Source organism: Zosterops lateralis (genome assembly GCF_965231275.1).
Source record: "Zosterops lateralis genome assembly, chromosome: 1".
Taxonomy (NCBI): Eukaryota; Metazoa; Chordata; class Aves; order Passeriformes; family Zosteropidae; genus Zosterops; species Zosterops lateralis.
The window spans coordinates 65460270-65480603 of NC_139762.1; the positions used below are offsets into that span (position 1 = coordinate 65460270).

The following is a 20334-nucleotide window of genomic DNA, read 5'->3' on the forward strand; positions in this document are numbered from 1 at the left end:
GGAGGGAAGGAAAACCACAGGAAGTGACCCTCCTGCCAAGGTACTACTCTGATACTCAGAATTCTGAGCAACTCCAGAGTCTCACCAATCTAATGGACAGGCCCTCTTGCTTCCATCTCTCTCAGTACCAGGCACCAAAGCAAAAAGGTTGAAGAAATCGAAGCTCAGGATTTGTGCAAAAAGAGACATAAGTTAAATGAGACGAGAAAAGGGATACATTACCATCCATGTGTATCTTCCAGGGCATTTCTCTAGGGAAGGTTTATATTTAGAATGATTTCAGGCATTAAGGGAATCAAGTGAGGACAAAGACTGATCAAATAAGCCCTTTGGTCTTTAAATAAACTTTTATACAGTATTTTCTAAATCTAAAATAGATTATCCCCTCAGGAAAAAAAAAAAAAAAAAAAAAAAAAAAAAAACAAAAAAACAACAACAACAACAACAACAAAAAGCCCACAAAAAACACAAAACAAAACAAAAAAACAAACAAACAAAAACAACCAAACAACAACAACAAAAAACCCTCCAAACTAAAAAACTTGATTATGTGGTCTGTATGCTTTTGTGCTCTCCATCTCCCTCCAAGTTCAGATTTTTATATTTACAAATTACTAGATTCAGGGATATAATAAATTATTAATACAATTCATGCTCACAAATATATCCTGACATGCTGCAGGAAAGGCACCAAACTGTATCAGTCCAGATGAACAGTCAGAGACAAAATAAGCTGTGTAGAACACAAAAGTCTGCAATAATAATTTCTTAGTTTATTTAAAATAACATTTTAATAAAGCTGTGCCTACAATTCAGCAGTACCTAAAAAAGATTATTTTTGATTTATGAGTAGTAACCTGTAAAAGTGAAATGAATGACATATAGCTGAGCTTACAAGTGATTGCAAGGCATGGGTATGCATTTATTGTATTACAAGTGATTGCAAGGCATGGTATGCATTTATTGCATTACAGCAGAGCCTCAACAGCCAGCTCCATGATTGTGTTTTGTGGGACCAGGTTTTAACACACAGTGCTGGGAGAAGAAAGTCCCTGACTGACAAACATTGAATGGATAAACTGGTGTGGAAAGCGAGATGGAACATCGTAAGCATGTCTATTGTATCAATTACTAGTGACAAATCGGCAGCTCCTCTCCCCTGGTTTTGGAGCTATACATGATTTTAGAAGGACAAATCAGGTGTGTATTTAAGCTTCAATCTTGCAACTGTCTGAATGCAAGGGCCAGGAGGTCTTTGCTGACACTGAGTTGCAGGACCAGAAGCTAAACTAATGCTATACTCATATTTTCTTCCTTGCTTTCAGTGCAGAAAATGTTAAAACAAATACCATGACAAGGGCTCTCTATGTCGGTCCTTTAAAAACACAACCCACGTGCATTAGGATATGAAAAATACAACGCACAGGTAGCAGTGCCTTTTCCACTTATGTGCAGCACATTTAGGCAGTTGCATTTTGAGGGTTCTCAGTCATGTGTCTTCAACTCACTTGATGCAGATTTATGGCTTAATAGGTTTTTTCCATCATCTGCAATCCAAGCCGTCCAACCATCAGTAAACTGTGGAACAGAATAGTTGTTATAAAAACAGGGAGGTGGAGGCAAAAATCCCATACAGAAAAGAAGGAAGAAAACATTGACATCATTTCATTTAGCTGAACACTACCACAAGATTTCATTTTTCACAGAACGTACCATGTAAAATTTTCAAAACAATATAATCCACTAATAGGTTAAATAAAATGTTTATTCAGTAACACAGACAACAAAAAGGACAAGTGGTTACCTGGCACCAGCAATTATCCCAGGCATGGCCTTTTTGGAGTTGTAAAATCTCATTCCCATAACAGTAGTCAAGGTGCCAGATGCCACTGTAGGAAAAGAAGCCCAGTCAGAACCATCTGACACAGAAATGCCAGCGCAGCATTGCCACACTTGGACACTGAGTAGCACCAACCAAACAGATCTACATGTACAGACAGGAATTCCTCCCTCTGTGAGTAAACAATTTGATTTTCTTCAGCATCAAAGCTGTCATTACAAGCTTCTCAGCAGCTTTGGTAAGTATGCTCCACTGCTCAGAAGGGAGATCTCACCAGGGCTGAGACCATGGTATGGTCACCCACAAACTCTAATCCTCTGAACAGGTCACTAGCTCTCCCTCAACCCTTATTTGCAAAAGAGTGATTATTCCCTCGAACACAGGCGGGCTCAAAACTGCCAGAAAGCTGGGATGGTGACAGTATTCACTATGTGGGAAGTAAATATTATTTACACTTCCCATTTCTCTGTGACATTTTGAACTGGAAAGTAGCACTAAATACTACAACTGGAAAGAAAACAACCCCACTTGAAAATATTATTAGGAAACAGCAATCCAACGGATCAAACTGAAAGAGCAATTAATATCTTAGACATTACTCCAAATTATTTTCTCTCTAAATGTGGAAAAGGAATCCCATCAACATTCACAAGAAGTATACAGGGCCATAGTTTCTTTGAAGAAGAAAGGCAGGTGAAAGTGCTGTAAACCTTTTTCCAAGTTTGTTTGCACAGAGTATAAGGTGTTCTAGAGATACTCCATCAAAGTTCTATTTCTGCATTTCTACTCCTGAGGTACTGGGACCAACTTAGAGCTCTGCAGGAGCCACAGCTGCACATTGCAATGAGGGTTGAGGAGGGATGGATGGATGGATGGATGGATGGATGGATGGATGGATGGATGGATAGCTGTACTAAACTGTGACACATCACTGCTTTCAAGAGATCCATTTGAAAGCACTCCATGCACCACATCAGGATATACAAAAGCTGCTCATCCCTCTTCCATGACACTGCTTAAAAATCTGTACCAGAGATATAAGCCACTCCCACAGCATGCCAGAGTGGAAGGACAGTTCACAAATGGGAATTGTGCTTTACATTGAGCTGCATTTTATGTTTCATTCCTTACTGAGAAGGTTGGTCCTCTACAGTGGCTTCATAGAGCCTTTCAGCACATTAGTCTTATTGGTTTAAAACAGTCTTAAATCACTGTACAGCTACAGTATCATAGCACTAGTAACACTATGGAGTAGTTACAGAACTAGCAGGATCCTCAAGAAGTCATCTAGGATACTCTAGTGCCTAAAGGCACAATCAGTTCCTGATAGTAGCTTAACCACATATTACACTCCTGCAGCAAAGGAACTCCCTGAGTGCTTTGTAATACTTTCCACAGTGATTTCATCCCTCTCCTTCCCCTGAAGAGTTAACTGCAAGCTTAACAGGCACAACTTCTTGTAAGTTTTACTGTAAGCAAGCAGAATAGATCACTGCCTCTTTTCTTTTACATTCCATTTCTTCCAGAGTGCGTGATGCATTGGAACATTTACTGCTCCCCTGAGATGCTTGTGCAAACCAGGGTTCCAGAAGGCCACATACCACCTGTCACAGTGCTGTCACTATTGCAAAAATAGTGCTTATTCCACCACCACTGGCTAAAAATGCTCCTTCACAATCAAAAATATTCTACGGATGTTTCCTGCACCTACTGTGTTGGTGTAACACATTTCCCAATCTGGCAGAGGAGACCGGTATTTCTCATCAGCTCAGGAACCAAACAGGACAATCCAGGTTTTCGACCCAGTATCAGCTCTTACACAAACACCTCCTGGCTGTGGGCAGGAGGTCCTGGCACCACTGACATTTGTATAGGTAAAAGGGCACAGGGCAGCTAAAACACGCTAGGAAAAAAAGGCTGCTGTTCCCACTGCTCCAATAACACTTACCGAGGGAAAGCCACACATTCCTTGGATCTTTGGACTGCTGGTAAGCGCCTAGCCCCGCTAAGCCGCCGAACAGAAGGCCGGCAGCCAGAGAAGGGACGCTGCCTGGAATAAAAAATAGAGCAGTCAGCGGAGGAACACACACAGAGTCAGCCCGCGCACCAAACGAAAGCGCTTTGCCAGTTCCCCGTAGCAGATCCACAAAACCAACCCAAACAAAGCATTAGGGATTAGGCTGAGGGGTTGGGAGAGTTTTTTAAAGATACTTTGCAGATCTCCGCGAGCACCGTTCCGGCGGCAACAAGGGCTGAGCGGGACTGGCGGGGTCCCTGCGGCAGCGGCCCCGGGGCGAGGGGAGCGGAGCGGAGCGGGGGCTCCCTGCGGGCAGGGCCGGGCGGGCACAGCCCCGGCCCCAGCACCCACCTGCCTTGGCGTAGCCCACCACGCCGCCCGCCGCCACCAGCGCCGCGTAGCCGAAGCCCAGCCAGTCGTACTCCATCTGCGGGCAGCGCCGGGGACCCCTCAGGGCCGGGCAGGGCAGCGCAGCGCCGACCTTGGGCCGCCCTCCCTCCCTCTGTCCCTCCCTCCGTCCCTCCCTCTGTCCCCCCCCGCCGCCCGGTGCCGCCTCCCGGAGGTCCCGCCCGCCGCCCGTGACACCGCCCGGGGAGCGCCCTGGCTCGGCTTTCTCAATTCATTGCCTGTCAGTAACGCAGTTGGGAAGGCAGAAGTGAAGCAGAAAGCACCCGCCTCCCTCCCCAGGCTGGGCATCACCCCGCACTGCAGGGGATGGGCAGGGAAGGTCGCGGTGGGTCCTTCGCGCCTCTTTGCGCTGCTGCTGCTCCCGCCTCGCGCTCCCGCCGTGCCACAGCACCTGTGGGGTCCCTCACGGGAGACAGTCCCCAGCGTAGTCCTTCCATGGCCTGCAGTCCTTCAGGAACAGGCTGCACCACTGTGGAGCTTCTGCGTGGTCACAGATCTGCCAGCACACCTACTGCAGGGTGGGCTCCTGGCTCCGTGGGCTGCAGCTTCCGCCGGGACACATCCATCTCCTCCAGTGTGGGGTCCCCCACACTGTGGGCCGCAGGTGGATCTGTGCTCCCTGGGCTGGCGGGGATTCGCCCGCCTCACCCTGGGCTGCACCACGGGCTGCCAGGGAATCTCTGCTCTGGTACCTCCTGTCCTCCTCCTGCACTGACCTTGCTGTCTGCGGGGCTGTTCCTCCCAAAAGGTTCTCATTCCTCTCTCCAGCTGCCGATGTTGTTGTGCAGTAAGTTCTTTCCGCTTCTTAAACACATTATCACGGAGGTGCCACCAGTGTCGTGGTGAGTTCAGCCTTGGTCTGTCCTGGAGCTGGCTGACTCTGCCAGTAGTGGGAGTAGGTCCTGGTGCCTCCTCTCAGAAACCAACCTTGCCCTGGAAGCCCAATCCAGGTGTCAAAAGAAGGCATCTGGATTCCTCGGCAGCTCTGCTGAGGATGCCACGCACATGGGGACCAATAGTGGTGTTGTGCTACAGGGCACAATGCCCAGCACCACTTGGAGCTGCGTGCCCAGCCCTGCACTGGATGCAGTCCTTTGTCCCAAAGGCAGGCTTGCTGCCTGGTGCCCAGTGCCAGTTCACTCACTGAGACAGGTATTTCCATTTTGCATTCTAGTTTGCACAAAGTAGGGAGTTTGGTCCGCTCACTTATCATCAATACTTTACACTATGTATATGTTTTAACAAACTAATTGCACTATTTATATATTTTAACAAGCTAAGGCAGAAGCATTCATTAGTTACATAACTTTTCTATAATTAGTACTTGACCCCCTGTCCTTTTGCTTGTTATATCTCTTGCCTCTCCTGCTAATTGGTCCACAGGTGCAGTTTTTGTCTCATTTGAGTCTGGGGTCTGTTTTGAGTAGGTGGCCAATAAGTCATTGGTTGTGATTGCCCACTGCCAGAATTTACTGCTGCCAGTTACTGCTCAGTTCTGCTGACTTCACTCCCAGTGACTCTTGTCCAGACAGCCCGTTCATCTTGGGATTTTCTTCTCTTTTCCTTAAAACAAAAGATTGGTCAATGATACGATATTCACAGTACAATTGCTTAGTCATAACTGTCCAGCAACAGCTACTGATTAACCAAAAAAAATTGCAAAGTTTGACTTGAATCCCTGTTCAAAGCCTGAGGGGCTTGCTGTCAGTCCCAGTCCCTGAAGGAGAGTGCAGCTCTCCTGTTCTGTGTCTCCACAGGTGCCTGGGACTGTCTGGCTGGAGAGCAGCTTTGCTGCAGCTTTCCCACTCCTGGAGAGCAGGAATGGTCTTGAACATTCTAGAGTGTGACAAAAAGTTGCCCATGTATGCTCTTGCAGCAAAAGTGGGAGAGGGTACCCTGGGCTGCATTAGACAGGTTTGGGCAGATGATCCTTCCCCTCAGCTCTGTGGTAAGACACAGCTGGAATCTTGGGAATTCTGTTCTAGGATCAGCAGTGCAAGGCAGGCATTGACACACTGAAGGAGGTCCAGCAAAGGGCTCTCAAGATGATTAAGGGCTCTCAGACACTTCTTTCATGCAAGAAGTGTCTGAGAGAGCTGGAGCTGCTCAGTCTGCGTGCAAAGCTCAGAGGCTCCTTATTGAGCCATATAAATATCTGATGGGAAAGAGTAAAGCAGGTAGAGCCAGGGTCTTCTCAATGGTACCCACTGACAGCACAAGGGGTGATAGGTACAAGTCAAAATACCAGAAATTTCATTCAAACATAAATTAAAACTACTTTCATTTTGAAGGTGGCCAAACAACAGAAGAGGCACTCAGGCAGGCTCTGATGTCTTCATCCATGGAGATACTATTCCCCAAACTGGACACAGCTCTGACCATGTTTTGAGAAAGGAGGGTTGGCCTCGGTGGGCTTCAGAGGTCCCTTCCAGCCCCAGCTGGTCCATGACTATGTGGCACAAACACAGTGAAAGTGATGCAAATTTCTCAACCTCGTCCCTTCCCACATGTGGTTTGAGAACTGAGCACTGAGGTTTGTGCTTGTGACAAAATCTTTTATGTCTTTTACAGAAAGGAATATGTCATTAGGCCCATGAACAAGAGACAGATTACCTTCTGACCTCTGGCAGGGCTTGTGCTTTAATGCGTACTCAAAGATTTACTGAACTTGGCAAGTTTCAAGTCCTGCCTACAGAGCAACACAAATGACCTGTTGGTGGTGCTTTCTGCTTTGTTTTTTTTCCCCACCTTCACTACTGAGGGTGGCTGTGCTTGAGCCTGGATAGATTTGCAAGGAAAAGAAATTAGAAGTTCTGAAGCTGGACCACAATAAGCTGTGGTCTGACCAGTTCTTTCCTAAGGCAATGAACTTCCTCCATGCTGGCTTCCATAAAAGATTCTGAAGAAGAGGTGTGCAGGCTAGAACTCTGATCAGTTTTATATGAACAGTTAAGAGTACAAGTATATTTCAACTGAGAGAAAATTAATACGGTTGTCAGGCTTTCATGAAACAAACAAACAAAAAACAAACTCCAAGCCAAAACAAACAAGAAAGCCCAAAACAAAACCAAAGAGGGCCATCTACTGCTATTTTACAATCTCAATGTCAAACCAACAGTTTGCCCCAGGTTATCTGGAAAGGCCGACTTGCATGAACAAATGACACTTACCAAAACAGTATTTTTACCTTCTTTAGCTTATCACCCTTTCACACTCTCAGTTCATTCTCTGACGTGCTGTTTTTCCCTTTCCCATCTTTGTTTTCCTTCTGCCTTCTTCCCATTTTTTCCTAATACTTTCCCTATTTTTTCAGTTGTCCTCCTCTTCCCCACGTTCTCAGAGCTCCATGCCTGGAAAAGACTTAAGACAATGCATCACATTTGCTGAAGCTTGCAGCCTTTTGTGGCGAGAACTCGATTTGCATTTTTGTGTCATTAGATGTCCTGAAGCATCTGGCTAACGCAGTGCTAATGATTGTCAGCAGTGACGTGCTGATCAAAACCAGGCTGCCTCCTTTGTTTGAAGCAGGGCCTTTGCTTTTAGTTTAAGTACCTAATCAAATCAGATAGAAAGGTTTGGTGTTACCTACTTAATGCCATTGTTTTGCCTTGAGTGCCTATTTCTAATGCCTGTTTCCAGCCTCTTCAGGTGCCGCTCACAAAAATGACATTCACACACCAGCCAATTGTTTATCATTCTTACCAGTAAGCTTTCATGCCCACACAGGAAACCACCACCGTGCTGGCAGTCACAGCCATGAGACAGCATGATTTGCTAGGCAAAGACCTTTTCTTGGATGACCCTCAGTTACCAAGGTCTGAATCTGCCCTGGATTCCTAGCGGGGGGGGAGGACAGAGATGGAACCAAAGCTGTAGCTAGAGGGTGGCACTGTGAATCTGAAGCAATGAAAATTGTTTTTTGTTTAAATCCATTGAGGATGATTTGCAGAGGGTCATCACAAGTGTTCCTCTGATGTGGAGTAATGCCAGTAGAACTTTTAAGCATTATGTCAAACTGTTCATTAGATGTTTGTATGATCACAGGCTGGTTCCTAGTGACGGCTGAGGGTGTTGATCTATTCCTGCACATCACGACGTAACAAACACATTATCATGACCTCTGAATCAGTGTGTTGATCCACCAATGGATTGCTTTTGAGACCATCCTTCATTATGTTTGCAGCACCTTAATTAATTGTTTGGTGCTGCTGAGGTTACTGCTGGCCTCACAGCTCACATAAGTCAGAATCTTTGATGCTTCAACTCAATTCAGAAGCCAGTGAGCAGACAATCCTACTGGCTGCTTCAGTTTTATGCCTCTTGTGGCTATGCTATGATTTATTCATGGGTGCCAAAGCTTCAGCCTCGCATTTGTGGGTTTCAAAATGATGGGTTTGTGGTTGCTGTGTGCTCACAAATTAAGTGAGACAAGGTTTGAGGGATAAGGCAGAGGAATTGATGCAGCCAACAGAGGAATGGGATATGCAAGAGAGCAAACGGAACCAGACTACAGGCTCACTGAAGTGTGCTTGGATTTTTCTCTGTTCTACATCTGTGGGTGCTCCTGGAAGTGTTCCAGGTCAGGTTGGATGGGGGCCTGATCTAGTGAATTATGTTCCTGCCTGTTATAAATGCAAAGGCAAATTTCAGGTTAATAAATGACAATTTATTAATAACAGAATATCGAGCACCTGAAAAAGAGAAAAACCACAATAATAGGAAATTGTCAGCGCGCGCTGGGTGGATAGAGGTCCGCACCGATGTACCAGACGCCCTAGTCCACGCCAGTGCAGCTCTCAGTCCACCGTTTTATAGGAATTTTCTGCCCTTAGGCAGTCCAGGTGTCCAAGGTGGGTTGAATAGTCCGGATTTCTTTTCGATGGCCCTCCCAGACCTCATCAAGTCTAGTTGTCTCATTCCGGGAAGGCTCCTTTCTTATGTCAATTCCAAGAGTCTGTCTTATGTTGATTTCATTCCGCTTGTGGCACCAGAAGGTTGAGGAAGGAATTTCTCCTTGCCTTGGCGAGGAAGTGATTCTTATCAGGGTTGGCCAGTGCCTTTTGTCTAAGTTGATGACCTTCGTCCTGTCTTTGCAACTGAGATTAGCAGGCTGAGAGAGAACGGTTACCCTTCTATTGGATTTTACAATTTTACTTTAGCTTTGTTTCATTATACATCGAATTATTATTTTATACACGAATTTTTACCCTATTTTTATCACAGTCCCCCACCTAATAATTCATCAAATTAAAAATTCGCTTTTCTCCCTTTATTGACCTCAATTTTAGTTTAAAAAGTCACATTCTTCCCAGTCCTCCTGGGAGGATTCATCACCTTGTTGGAGCTTCCGCTCCTCTTCGAATTCCTTTAGGGCCTCTGCAGCCCTTCTTTTACCTTTTTCTTCCTCAAGTTTCATTATTTTGGACACAGTTTTCCCTTGTGCTGCCTCTGGATCCATGGGAAGGGATGCTATTTGCATCCCTTGGACGACTGAATGTATCAGTCGAATGAAACAAGGGATCAGACACGGGAGGAAGACAATGCCTGCAATGGAGCACGTTATAAAGAATATTACCTTCTTCCACCATTCCCCCTGTCCGAACAGCTGGTCCCACCATGAAGCCTGAAGAATTGAATTCCACTTCTGGACTGGCACATGTGCCACCTTTTTGATTTCCTGTGCTAACCCTTTGATAGTCTCCCCATAGTCATCGATTTCGATGCAGCATTCTGATTCATTGAATCTGCCGCAGACCCCTCCTTCCTCTGCTAGCAGGTAGTCCAGGGCAAGCCGATTTTGATACACAAAAGCCCTCATTTGTGAATGCTGCTTTGCCAGGAGTTCCAAGGCCTCTGAGGTGTGGTTAGAAACCACTTCTACCACTGCTTGCAGCCGAATCAGCCTATTCAGGAGGTAAATAGGTGTTTGATATCCCCAACTGCCATCGTTAGCCCAGGTGGCTGGCCCATAATACTCAATGATTCTTTCAGCGGGCCACTCCTCCTCCCCCCATTTCTGGTTGCCTCCGGCTATGGGTAGCACCCGTCTTATCTCCCTTCTCTGTCGGTTTAATGTTTCGAACAGAGGAGCTCCTAACAAACTGCTTTCGGCTCTGGGCAAGGTGAAAAAGAAGGGTCTTATCATTCCTAGGGTACAGGACCCCTTCCATTTCCGGGGAAGTTCGCTATAGGCCTTCTTTCCACAAATCCAATATATCCCATCTGGAGCTTTCCAGCCTATATTGGTTCTACCCGGCTCGTCCCAGTACTCTCTCAGTCCCGCTAGTGCCTGAAATGGATTAGCCCCGGGACTTTTGTGCCAACAAAGTCCCATAGTCTCAAACCACTCACAATCTTTTTCTCGAATTTGGCTCCAATATCCGGAGGGTGGTTCAGGTTGCCAGACCCGTGTTTTGTCATTCACCGTTAGGGTATTTATGCAAGGAGTATAACCCACCAGGTCGGTGAACTCCTTCCCCTCCCGGCTGATGCAGATAGTTCCTACTATCCTTTTTTCCAAAATCCATCCCTCCGGTCTCTTTACTATTTTTGACAATTTAGAGCTTTCCCATTTTAGAAGTTGTTCCGGGGCTAATCCTTCTCCTTTCCAGGGCCACCTTTCGGCTGACTTTAATCCCCCACAAATCCAGCAATCCGTCAGCCCCAATTCAGTGGCTATCTCCTGCATTAGTTCTACAAAGAGGTTTTGGTTAGGGGCCGGAAATCCCCCATCCCCGTATTGCCTTTCCAATTGCTCGTACTGTTCACTGAGCGATTTCAACCTTTCCTGCTCAATTCTCCTCTTTCTGGCCTCAGCTTCCTTTTTCCTGAGTTCCAATGTTACCTGTTTCATTTTACTTTCAGGGTCCATCCCTTCCTCGTCCCTTGAAAAACAAAAAACTTGGTCAAACTGCAAACACACACGCTTATCTCCCGGAGGTAATAACTCGAAAATGATGGGTTCTGAGTCCAAGAAACCCGTTTCCTCATGTTTGAGATTCCTCCCTTCCCAATACAATTTTCCACCCATATTACATATTTTTAGTTTCGCTTTGTCGTAGCACAGGGAGTTCACCTTATAGTAGGCAAGGAAGGTAGATTGCCTTTTTCCTCCCATCCATACAGTTTTGTTACATTGTTGACATGTTGGTACCGGGTAAGGAGTTTCGAGTTCCCGCCTTCGTCTAACGAGTGAGTGAGCAGGATCCCTGAACAGCCCGCCCTTAGGACTTGCCCCTGAGCGTTGGCACCGGACCCTTCCTTCTAATTCACAAAGGTGAAATCGAGTGCCATTAGCCCAACAATCACCCAACTGCCTTTTTAGAGGACAATCCATTATCGGCCCGGTTTCTGGTGCTGTTAAGCACCATTCACACTTCGCGGGAGGATTCTCCCCCAGGAGCGCCCCTGGAAGGGCCCCCTTGGCCCAGCACACGGCTAGGCTCAGGACCGTCAGGATTCCCCACCGAAAAACCCCTCTGCCTTGCCCATCGCCCGTATGGGAACATACGGCAGGGTAAACCATCTTCTCGACAGCAAGGGTTTGCTTCAGGGGCCCGTGTGGTCCTGATGGCAAACCTTCTCTTATAGGTTGCCCACCGGGATAATTTGATTGTATCTCCTCGGCAAGGTACCTTGATGGTCCTCCGGCACTCAATTGCTAAGGGTTCTGCTTTAGCGTCCAATTTTCCCTTTATTCCCTTTTTGAAAATCTGATACCACTCAGGAGAATCTAATTCCAAAAGTCCGGCCCGAGTGGCAAGTACTAAGAGGCGGTCTGTGTTAACCTGCTCCTCGATTAGACAGTTAGTGCACAAACCTTTAGGTCGACTCCCTCTCCAACAATGGGTGACCCAAACCTGTTTACAGTACACGCATTCAAAGTGAATGAAAGGAAAGCACTCACAACTTGGGGTATTACAACTTATCTGGTCGGTCCTCTAGGTTGACGCCTGAGTTTGATTTTGAGCTCTCCAGGAGGGGTGGTGACCTTCCAGTCCGAGGCTTTTGAGTCCTCGATCTTTTTCACCCTTGATGAATGAGTCCAACCCTTCTCAGCGGTTCGAACTGCGGTGTCAGTCGTGAGTAGTACCAGGAACGGCCCTTCCCACTGCGGGGCGAGAGGAATCTCTTTCCAAGTCCTGATTAACACTTTATCTCCGGGCCGAATGTGATGAATCGCAAATCCGAGAGGGGCACTTTGGGGGATGAGTCCACGCCTTCTGAGCTCCTGTAAATTTTTGTTTACAGTGATGAGATAAGGTTGTAACTGCACATCCTCGACTCGGGGATGTCCCACAGGCATTCCGTGTTTGTATGGCATCCCATACAATATTTCAAAGGGGGACAGTCCCATATCAGAATGAGGCATGGTTCTTATGTTCAACAAAGCAAGGGGAAGGCATTTTACCCAACACATCTTAGTTTCCAGCATGAGTTTTGCCAACTGAGTTTTTAAGGTCTGATTCATTCTTTCTACTTGCCCTGAACTTTGAGGGTGCCAGGGGGTGTGATATTGCCATCTGATTCCCAAGGCCTCGGTTAATTGTTTTATGATTTTCGAGGTAAAATGAGTCCCTTGATCTGAATCTATGCAATCCACGATTCCGTACCTGGGGACTATTTCCTCTAATAATACTTTGGAAACCGTTTGAGCCGTGGCTTTTGCCCTTGGGTACGCCTCTACCCAATGTGTCAATTTGTCCACAATAACCAATAAGTACCTATATCTCCCGACCTTTGGTAATTCAGTGAAATCCACCTGGATCCTTTCAAACGGCCGGTATGAAAGAGGACGACCTCCCCAAGCCGCTTGTCTGGATCTGGATCGATTCACTTTCTGGCAAGTCACGCACCCCTGTACCTCTTGTTTTGCCAACTCAAAGATCCCCTTGCACCCAAAGAATTTCAGAAACTGGTCAGCCAATGCCCGTGTTCCCCAGTGGGTCTGTTCGTGCAGGCGTCTCAGGATCCCTCTGGCCACACCTTTCGGGACCAATTCCCTTCCATCCGGTAATTTCCATTTTCCCATCTCCAATGCCCCTCCCATCTCCTTAAATCCTTCAATGTCCCTTTCAGAGGGACATATTTGGATTCCGGAGTTTTCCTCCCCAATCACCTCGGGGATTCTTACTGTGAGTAATGCTGCCCTTTTTGCCTCTTGGTCAGCCAGGTTATTCCCACGCGTCTGAAATTGCAATCCGGTCTGATGCCCTTTCACATGCACTACCGCAATCTCTTTTGGTTTCCTGATTGCCTCCAAGATTTGTCGAATCATTTCGCCGTGGACCAAACCTTTCCCTTTTGTGTTTATCAAGCCCCTTTCTTCCCAAATTTTCCCAAAAGTGTGAACCACCCCAAACGCATACCGAGAATCAGTGAATATGGTCCCCTTCTTTCCCTTTAACCCTTTGAGAGCTCTCAGCAGAGCATAAAGCTAACAAGCCTGGGCCGACCATTCGGGTCTTAGGGGACCCGATTCCACCACTCTTCCTGTTCTGCCATCCACCACTGCGTATCCTGATTTTCTTTTCCCCTCGACTACTCTTGCCGACCCATCCACAAACCATTTCTCTCCCCCCTCCAATTCCTGATCCTCCAAATCTGATCTTACTTTTGTCTGAAGTTCCACGATCTCAGCACAATCATGCAACAGTTCCTCAGAAAGGTCTCCAAACATGAACTGTGCAGGGTTTTGTGCCGAGGTGGTTTTCAACTCCAATCCTGGGGAGCTGATTAGGATGGCTTCATATTTCAGAAGCCTGGAATCGGTCAGCCACTTTTCCGCTTTTTGTTGCAGAATGTTTCTCACATTGTGAGGGGTGTAAACTACCAGAGAGGCTCCGAAGGTAATCTTTCTCGCCTCTTCCACCAGGAGTGCCACTGCAACTATAGCCTGCAAACACGTAGGCCAACCTCGACTCACAGGATCCAGGATTTTTGATAAAAATCCTATGGGTTTCTTTTTGCTGGCCCATTCCTGAGTCAGGACTCCCTGTGCAGTTTGCCCACTAACATCTACAAACAACTGGAATTCTTTATTCACATCTGGAAGGGTCAGTACTGGGGCTGTCATGAGAACCTCTTTTAATTTTTGAAAATTTAATTCATCCTGTTCGGTCCACTTCACCCTGTCGGTGTTTAATCTTTCATACAGAAATTTTACCTTTTCGCTGAAACCCTCAATCCACTGCCTGCAGTATCCCAGGAGCCCTAATAATTGGCGTATTTGCCTTTTAGTTTTTGGCGCGGGCAATGCTATAATTCCCGTGACTCTCTCAGGGTCCAATTTCTTTTTCCCTTGGGACAGCCAATGCCCCAGGTACTTCACTTCGGGCTCCGTGAACTGCAGTTTGGATTTTGAAACTTTCAGACCCTTAGCTCCAATAAAGTTTAACAATTCCACTGTACATTCCCTCACCCGCTCCTTTGAAGATCCTGCTATTAGCAGATCATCCACATACTGCAACAATTTCGTCCCTGCCTTTGGGGTAAACTGAGTCAAGAGGTGCTCCAGGGCCTGCCCGAATAGATTAGGGGATTCTACAAATCCTTGCGGAAGCACCGTCCATCTCAACTGCTGTTTTCTGTTGGTATCGGGGTCCTCCCACTGAAAAGCAAAGTAATCCCTGCTTTTCTCATCCAAAGGGCAAGTCCAAAATGCATCCTTCAGGTCAATCACACTATACCACACATCCTCAGGCGTGAGCCGATTCAACAAAGTATACGGATTGGCCACTACCGGAAATCTAGTCCTGGTTCGGGCATTCACTGCCCTCAAATCATGAACTAACCGATAGCTTCCATCTGCCTTCTTTACAGCCAGTATAGGGGTGTTATGGGGGGACATGCATGTCTCTATTGTTCCTCCCTTCAAGAGGTCATCGATAACCTGCTTCAATCCCTTTCTTCCTTCCAGGGGAATGGGATACTGTTTGACTCGTATAGGGTCCTCGGGGTTCTCGATTATAATATGAATAGGGTCTATTTCTAGCTTCCCCACCTCCCCTTTAGAGTGCCATACCTCTGGATTGATGTCTGCCTCATCCTTCTCAGTGAGTTTAAACATTTTCACCACAAGATCGGAACTTCTTACAACTATGCTAATTCCAAGAGCGATGATCATATCTCTCCCTAGCAAGTTGTAATCAGCTTCCTCTACCAACAACAAATTCCCTAGGCAGACTTTATTTTCTGATTCAATCTCCACGCTTTCTATCACAGGTACTCTAAAGGGATCCCCTTTTGCACCCACCACCACAACTTTCTCCTTACCGACCGCGCATCCTATTGGTAGATTTTGTAAAGTGCTCCTTTCTGCCCCGGTATCTACCAGAAAAACGGTTTCTTGACGCTGGGGACCTACTTTTAGTTTTACCAGGGGCTCGTTAGATGTCCTGGTCCCCAAGGTGAAGAGCCTCTGACACCCCTAATCTTCCTGAAATACTTTTTCATCTTTCATTCTCTTTTTGCAGTCCCTCTGAAGGTGTCCTACCCTTTTGCAATAGTAGCACTCGGGCAGTTCCCTTCTTGTGTCTGGGGCTGCTTTTCGGGGGCCTTGAGACTTTCGGGGTAAGGTTTTATATTTCCCCGAAGCCTGTTCCTGTCTCTGGACCTCCTTCACCGCAGCTACCAAAACCTTAGCTTGTACTTTCTGTTTTTCATCCTCCCTCCTCATGTATATTTTCTGGGCTTCCCGCAACAATTCCTGCAAGCTTTTGTCCTGCCAACCCTCTATCTTTTCCAATTTTTTCCGAATGTCCTCCCATGACTTTGCCACAAACTGAGTTTTGAGCAGAACTTCCCCCACAGGGGAATTAGGGTCCGTCCCAGAATATATCTGTAGACTTCGCCTTAATCGCTCAATCCATTCAGTGGGGGACTCATCTTTCCCCTGACATTCATTGAAAACCTTGCTAATGTTCTGACCCCTTGGGACAGCTTCCCGGATGCCCTGAATTATGATGTTCCTTAGATCTACCATGCTCCTTCTCCCGTCCTCTGTTTGTGCATTCCAGTTTGGGCTAGAGCTGGGCCACTTTTGATCCCCAGGTGTCCCCTGTGGGTTCCTCCGGTCCCAGTCTCTGATACCCGCCTGTTTTATCATCTCTCTTTCCTCACTGTTGAATAAAGACCTCAGGATTGCCATCAGGTCCTCATATGTATAAATGCTGCTCCCTAGGAACTCATCCAACCTGTCCGCCACACCAAAAGGATCATCCAACAATCGCCCCATTTCCTTTTTGAACGCTCTTACGTCTCCCGTGTTGAGAGGCACATTTACAAACCCAATGACCCCTGGGGCAGTTGGTACTTCCCTTAATGGAGGTAAACTGTGTCCCACATTCTCATTCTCTCCCCATTCATCACTCATCCTCCTTGCTTTCAATCGGGTTCTGCTAGCAGGGGGAGAACTGGTAGCAGTGGGTTGTCTCCCTTTCCCGGACTGCGGGGGCGGGACTGCCGCCTGTGCAGCAGAGGGGGGGTCTTTCCTCCGCTCGGAGCAACCCTGGTTGCGGCGGAAAAGGTGACCGAGAGTGCCCCCAAGCTGGCGCAGACGGGATCTCAGAGGGGGCTCCCGCAGCCATGGCATCTATCGGCGGGGGCGCCGCCGACGGACCCAGGCCAGACGGGAGAGGCAGGAGCGGGGGTGGCAGTGAGGGAGCTGCCAGTGGGGACAATGGAGGGGAGGCATGACTCCCCACCTGAGATGCCTGTGCCCCCAAAAGCTGGTTTGGAGGATCGGAGGGGGCTGTGGGCACCACTTGCTCTGGAGAGGGTGGGGAATTCAGCCCGATGTAGGGAGGTGGGAGGTGATCTAGGGGCTCCCAGGGCTCGGTCCTGGTTCCGGGCCGCCCTTTCTGTTTTATCGGGAACAAACCAGCTCGGGTGTTTAGCCAAAGCCGGGCGTATTCCCTCTCCTCGGGGTCCGAGGGGCTCTTGTTTTTCACATAGCGATTTAACTTACTACATGTCCAGCTTTCAAATGATCCCATTACCAGCCACGTGAGGTGATTCCCCAATTTCTCTCCACCCCACACATCCATGCAATAGTAAATCATTCTTTCCTTAGATTTCTCTTTCCTCTGTGGACAATCTCCCCAATGCTCCAACATCCACCCCAAGGGACTATTTCGAGGGATTTTCATGGTTCCCTTTCCCTTACCAGTGGGGGGTCTTTCTGGGGTTTTTTTCTGGGGCTTACTCTTTCTCTGTCCCATGTTTCGCGAATTTCCTTACCAAATCTTCGAAATTCCCTGCAAGTCGACTTTTCTGCCTGTGCGTTGTGTCTCTGGTTGTTTCTCAGGGGATGGGGCTTTTCGATCACTCCCCCTCCAGCGAGCTGTGCCGAGGGTTCCTGATCGGCTCTCAATCCTTTCGGATTCTCTTTGGACCCTTACCTTGGTCCGCTGGCAAAAAGGGTTTACCAATTCCCGAGCTCTACAGGACGTACCCTTCCCCTTTTTGCCCACTCCGTGATCGGTCCCCGAGACTTCCCTTGTCCCGGTTTTGACGAGCAATGTAAGAGAGTTTCACACGAAATCGCTTCCTTCGCGGCCGACCGCTCCCCTCGTGGGAAAAGACGGAACTGCGACCTTGAAGTCCATACTCGCTTCGTGATCAGATCACGTCTCACACACTCGCCCGATCACCCGCTCAACCAGCAGTACTTACAGCTCCTTTTCCTGCGTGGATGTCTTTGTGCACTTAGACGTTTTACGAGCAATTGCAAGCCGCGGCTTTTCCGAAGGCCCTTTGCCTTCCCGAGCTCTCTTTGCCCCCGGATCCGTTCTTTCCCCTGTCCTATTTTTGTGGTTTTCTCGCTCCTAAATTTGGTTCGGAGGTTCGGGTGGAGCCGCGGGGTCTCCTCACTCACCAGGCCGCCGAAATCAGCGGGGGTACCCTCCTGGATCGCAGGTCCCCGCAGCTTCCTCCGAATCCGAGTCACGGCACCAAATCTGTTATAAATGCAAAGGCAAATTTCAGGTTAATAAATGACAATTTATTAATAACAGAATATCGAGCACCTGAAAAAGAGAAAAACCACAATAATAGGAAATTGTCAGCGCGCGCTGGGTGGATAGAGGTCCGCACCGATGTACCAGACGCCCTAGTCCACGCCAGTGCAGCTCTCAGTCCACCGTTTTATAGGAATTTTCTGCCCTTAGGCAGTCCAGGTGTCCAAGGTGGGTTGAATAGTCCGGATTTCTTTTCGATGGCCCTCCCAGACCTCATCAAGTCTAGTTGTCTCATTCCGGGAAGGCTCCTTTCTTATGTCAATTCCAAGAGTCTGTCTTATGTTGATTTCATTCCGCTTGTGGCACCAGAAGGTTGAGGAAGGAATTTCTCCTTGCCTTGGCGAGGAAGTGATTCTTATCAGGGTTGGCCAGTGCCTTTTGTCTAAGTTGATGACCTTCGTCCTGTCTTTGCAACTGAGATTAGCAGGCTGAGAGAGAACGGTTACCCTTCTATTGGATTTTACAATTTTACTTTAGCTTTGTTTCATTATACATCGAATTATTATTTTATACACGAATTTTTACCCTATTTTTATCACACTGCCCACGGCAGGGATGTTAAAACTAGATGATCTTTAAGGTCCCTTCCAACCTAAACCATTCTATAATACTGTGATTCTACATACACTTTGGTTTTGTTCCTAAAGGGAAGTTGAAAGGATACCTTGGTAAACCTCTATTTTTCCTTTTCATTTTTTTGTTTTGTTTTGTTTGTTTGTTGTGGTTTTTTCAGTTTTTTGGGTGGTTTTTTTTTTTTTTTTTTTTTTTTTTTGCCACTAGAGGCAACCTGAGCAGCCACCTGGCTCCTAGTCCTGGGATTATCTCTGCTATATCTTCTTTTGGGCTGACACAAGTACTGCTTGGCCTCTTGGCAGAGGAATTGATACAGCTCAGACACAGACAATTCTGGCAGGAGTGGGAGTGGAAGGCTGTGAGCCTGCTGGTTTAGGCTGGCACTGCTGCCGGACATCAAGCCACAAGCTCGGCCTAAGACTTGTCCTCTGTTCTCTTTAACAAATCCTGCTAATGGACCTGCTGCCAGGGAATTTGTTTCAGGCCCCTTTGATGTCAGAGGCACACACAGAACAAGCACCTTCCCAGGGGTGTGGATTTTTGGTGGCATTTGGGTGTGTTCAGTTAAGAGGCAAATTGCACAAAACTTGTGAGTTATTCTGCTGGCTTGGATCAGGCCCCACGAGCTGACTCATGTCTCAGCTCTCCTGTTAACTTCAGAGTGCCGTGCTGTGGAGTGGCAAACAAGCACCTGAGAGTGCTTACTGCACCTGGAGAAATAGTGTGTCTGAGGAGGGTGAAAGCTTCTGAAGAAACCCTCAGCTCTCACATCTCACAGGTAGGAGCCCCTGATAGAAAGCTCCACTTAATCTGAGGTTTAGCAAGCATTGGCCTGTCAGCTCATGCTTCCCATTGCAAATATTGTGCTGCAGGGCTGCCCAGCAGAGTACTCCTTTTCTTGCAATAATGGACAGTCAAACAAACCCTGATGATGAGTTCAAGATAAAACAAGCCCTTGCAAGCAGTGGTGATGTCTCCTCCTCACCACTGACAGGAGGTGCTCCTCCAAATGTGTTCTCCCTACCTCACACACAGAATGGCAGAAGAGGAATACATGCTGCTTCTGTCTTTCATTTTTGATATATTGAATATCTCAGATGCCAGGGAATTAAGGAAGAGCATTGTAGTGTCTTCACCGGGCACAGAGGTTTGCACAGTCATGGAGCTGCTGGTACAGCATCACACAGTGCATGAAAACACCCCTGATGCTACGAGTGCACAAAGGTTGAGGAAAAGGAACTGATGATTTTCATTCATAAGCATGAATCCTAATCCCTAAGTGATGGCAGCCTGTGCAGATGTATTTGTCATAGCTTCAGACCTTTTTCCAGTGGGGCTCTGAGCCCCTGCAAGTATGGAGATTGCCCAGCCTCCCTGGACAGCCTGTTCCTGTTCTCTGTTTGATGTCTTTGGAGTCAAAAGGCTGCAGTTCCACATACATCTGACAGTGAGATTTCAGCTCTTTGGACAAGGTGTGT

At 47.3% G+C, this 20334-nt stretch overlaps 1 protein-coding gene across 1 annotated transcript; it reads right to left on the reverse strand.

Moving 5' to 3' along the window:
* Positions 1-751: 751 nt before the first annotated feature.
* Positions 752-4358, reverse strand: LOC310918149 (transmembrane protein 14C-like). Its single transcript, XM_083876945.1, has 4 exons — positions 4209-4358; positions 3789-3890; positions 1805-1889; positions 752-1578 (listed from the first exon to the last, which is right to left on the reverse strand). Exons 1-4 carry the CDS (start codon positions 4282-4284, stop codon positions 1527-1529), a joined length of 315 nt encoding a protein of 104 aa, XP_083733071.1. The 5' UTR covers positions 4285-4358; the 3' UTR covers positions 752-1526.
* Between the last annotated feature and the right edge of the window lie 15976 nt (positions 4359-20334).

Bases quoted from the DNA above. Each gene is read 5' to 3' on its own strand.
- LOC310918149 (XM_083876945.1), bottom strand. From the start codon at position 4,284: ATGGAGTACGACTGGCTGGGCTTCGGCTACGCGGCGCTGGTGGCGGCG. The intron at 3,891-4,208 runs GTGGGTGCTGGG...TTTTTATTCCAG, and splicing joins GGTGGGCTACGCCAAGGCAG to GCAGCGTCCCTTCTCTGGCT. The intron at 1,579-1,804 runs GTAACCACTTGT...TCTGTTCCACAG, and splicing joins GGGATAATTGCTGGTGCCAG to TTTACTGATGGTTGGACGGC.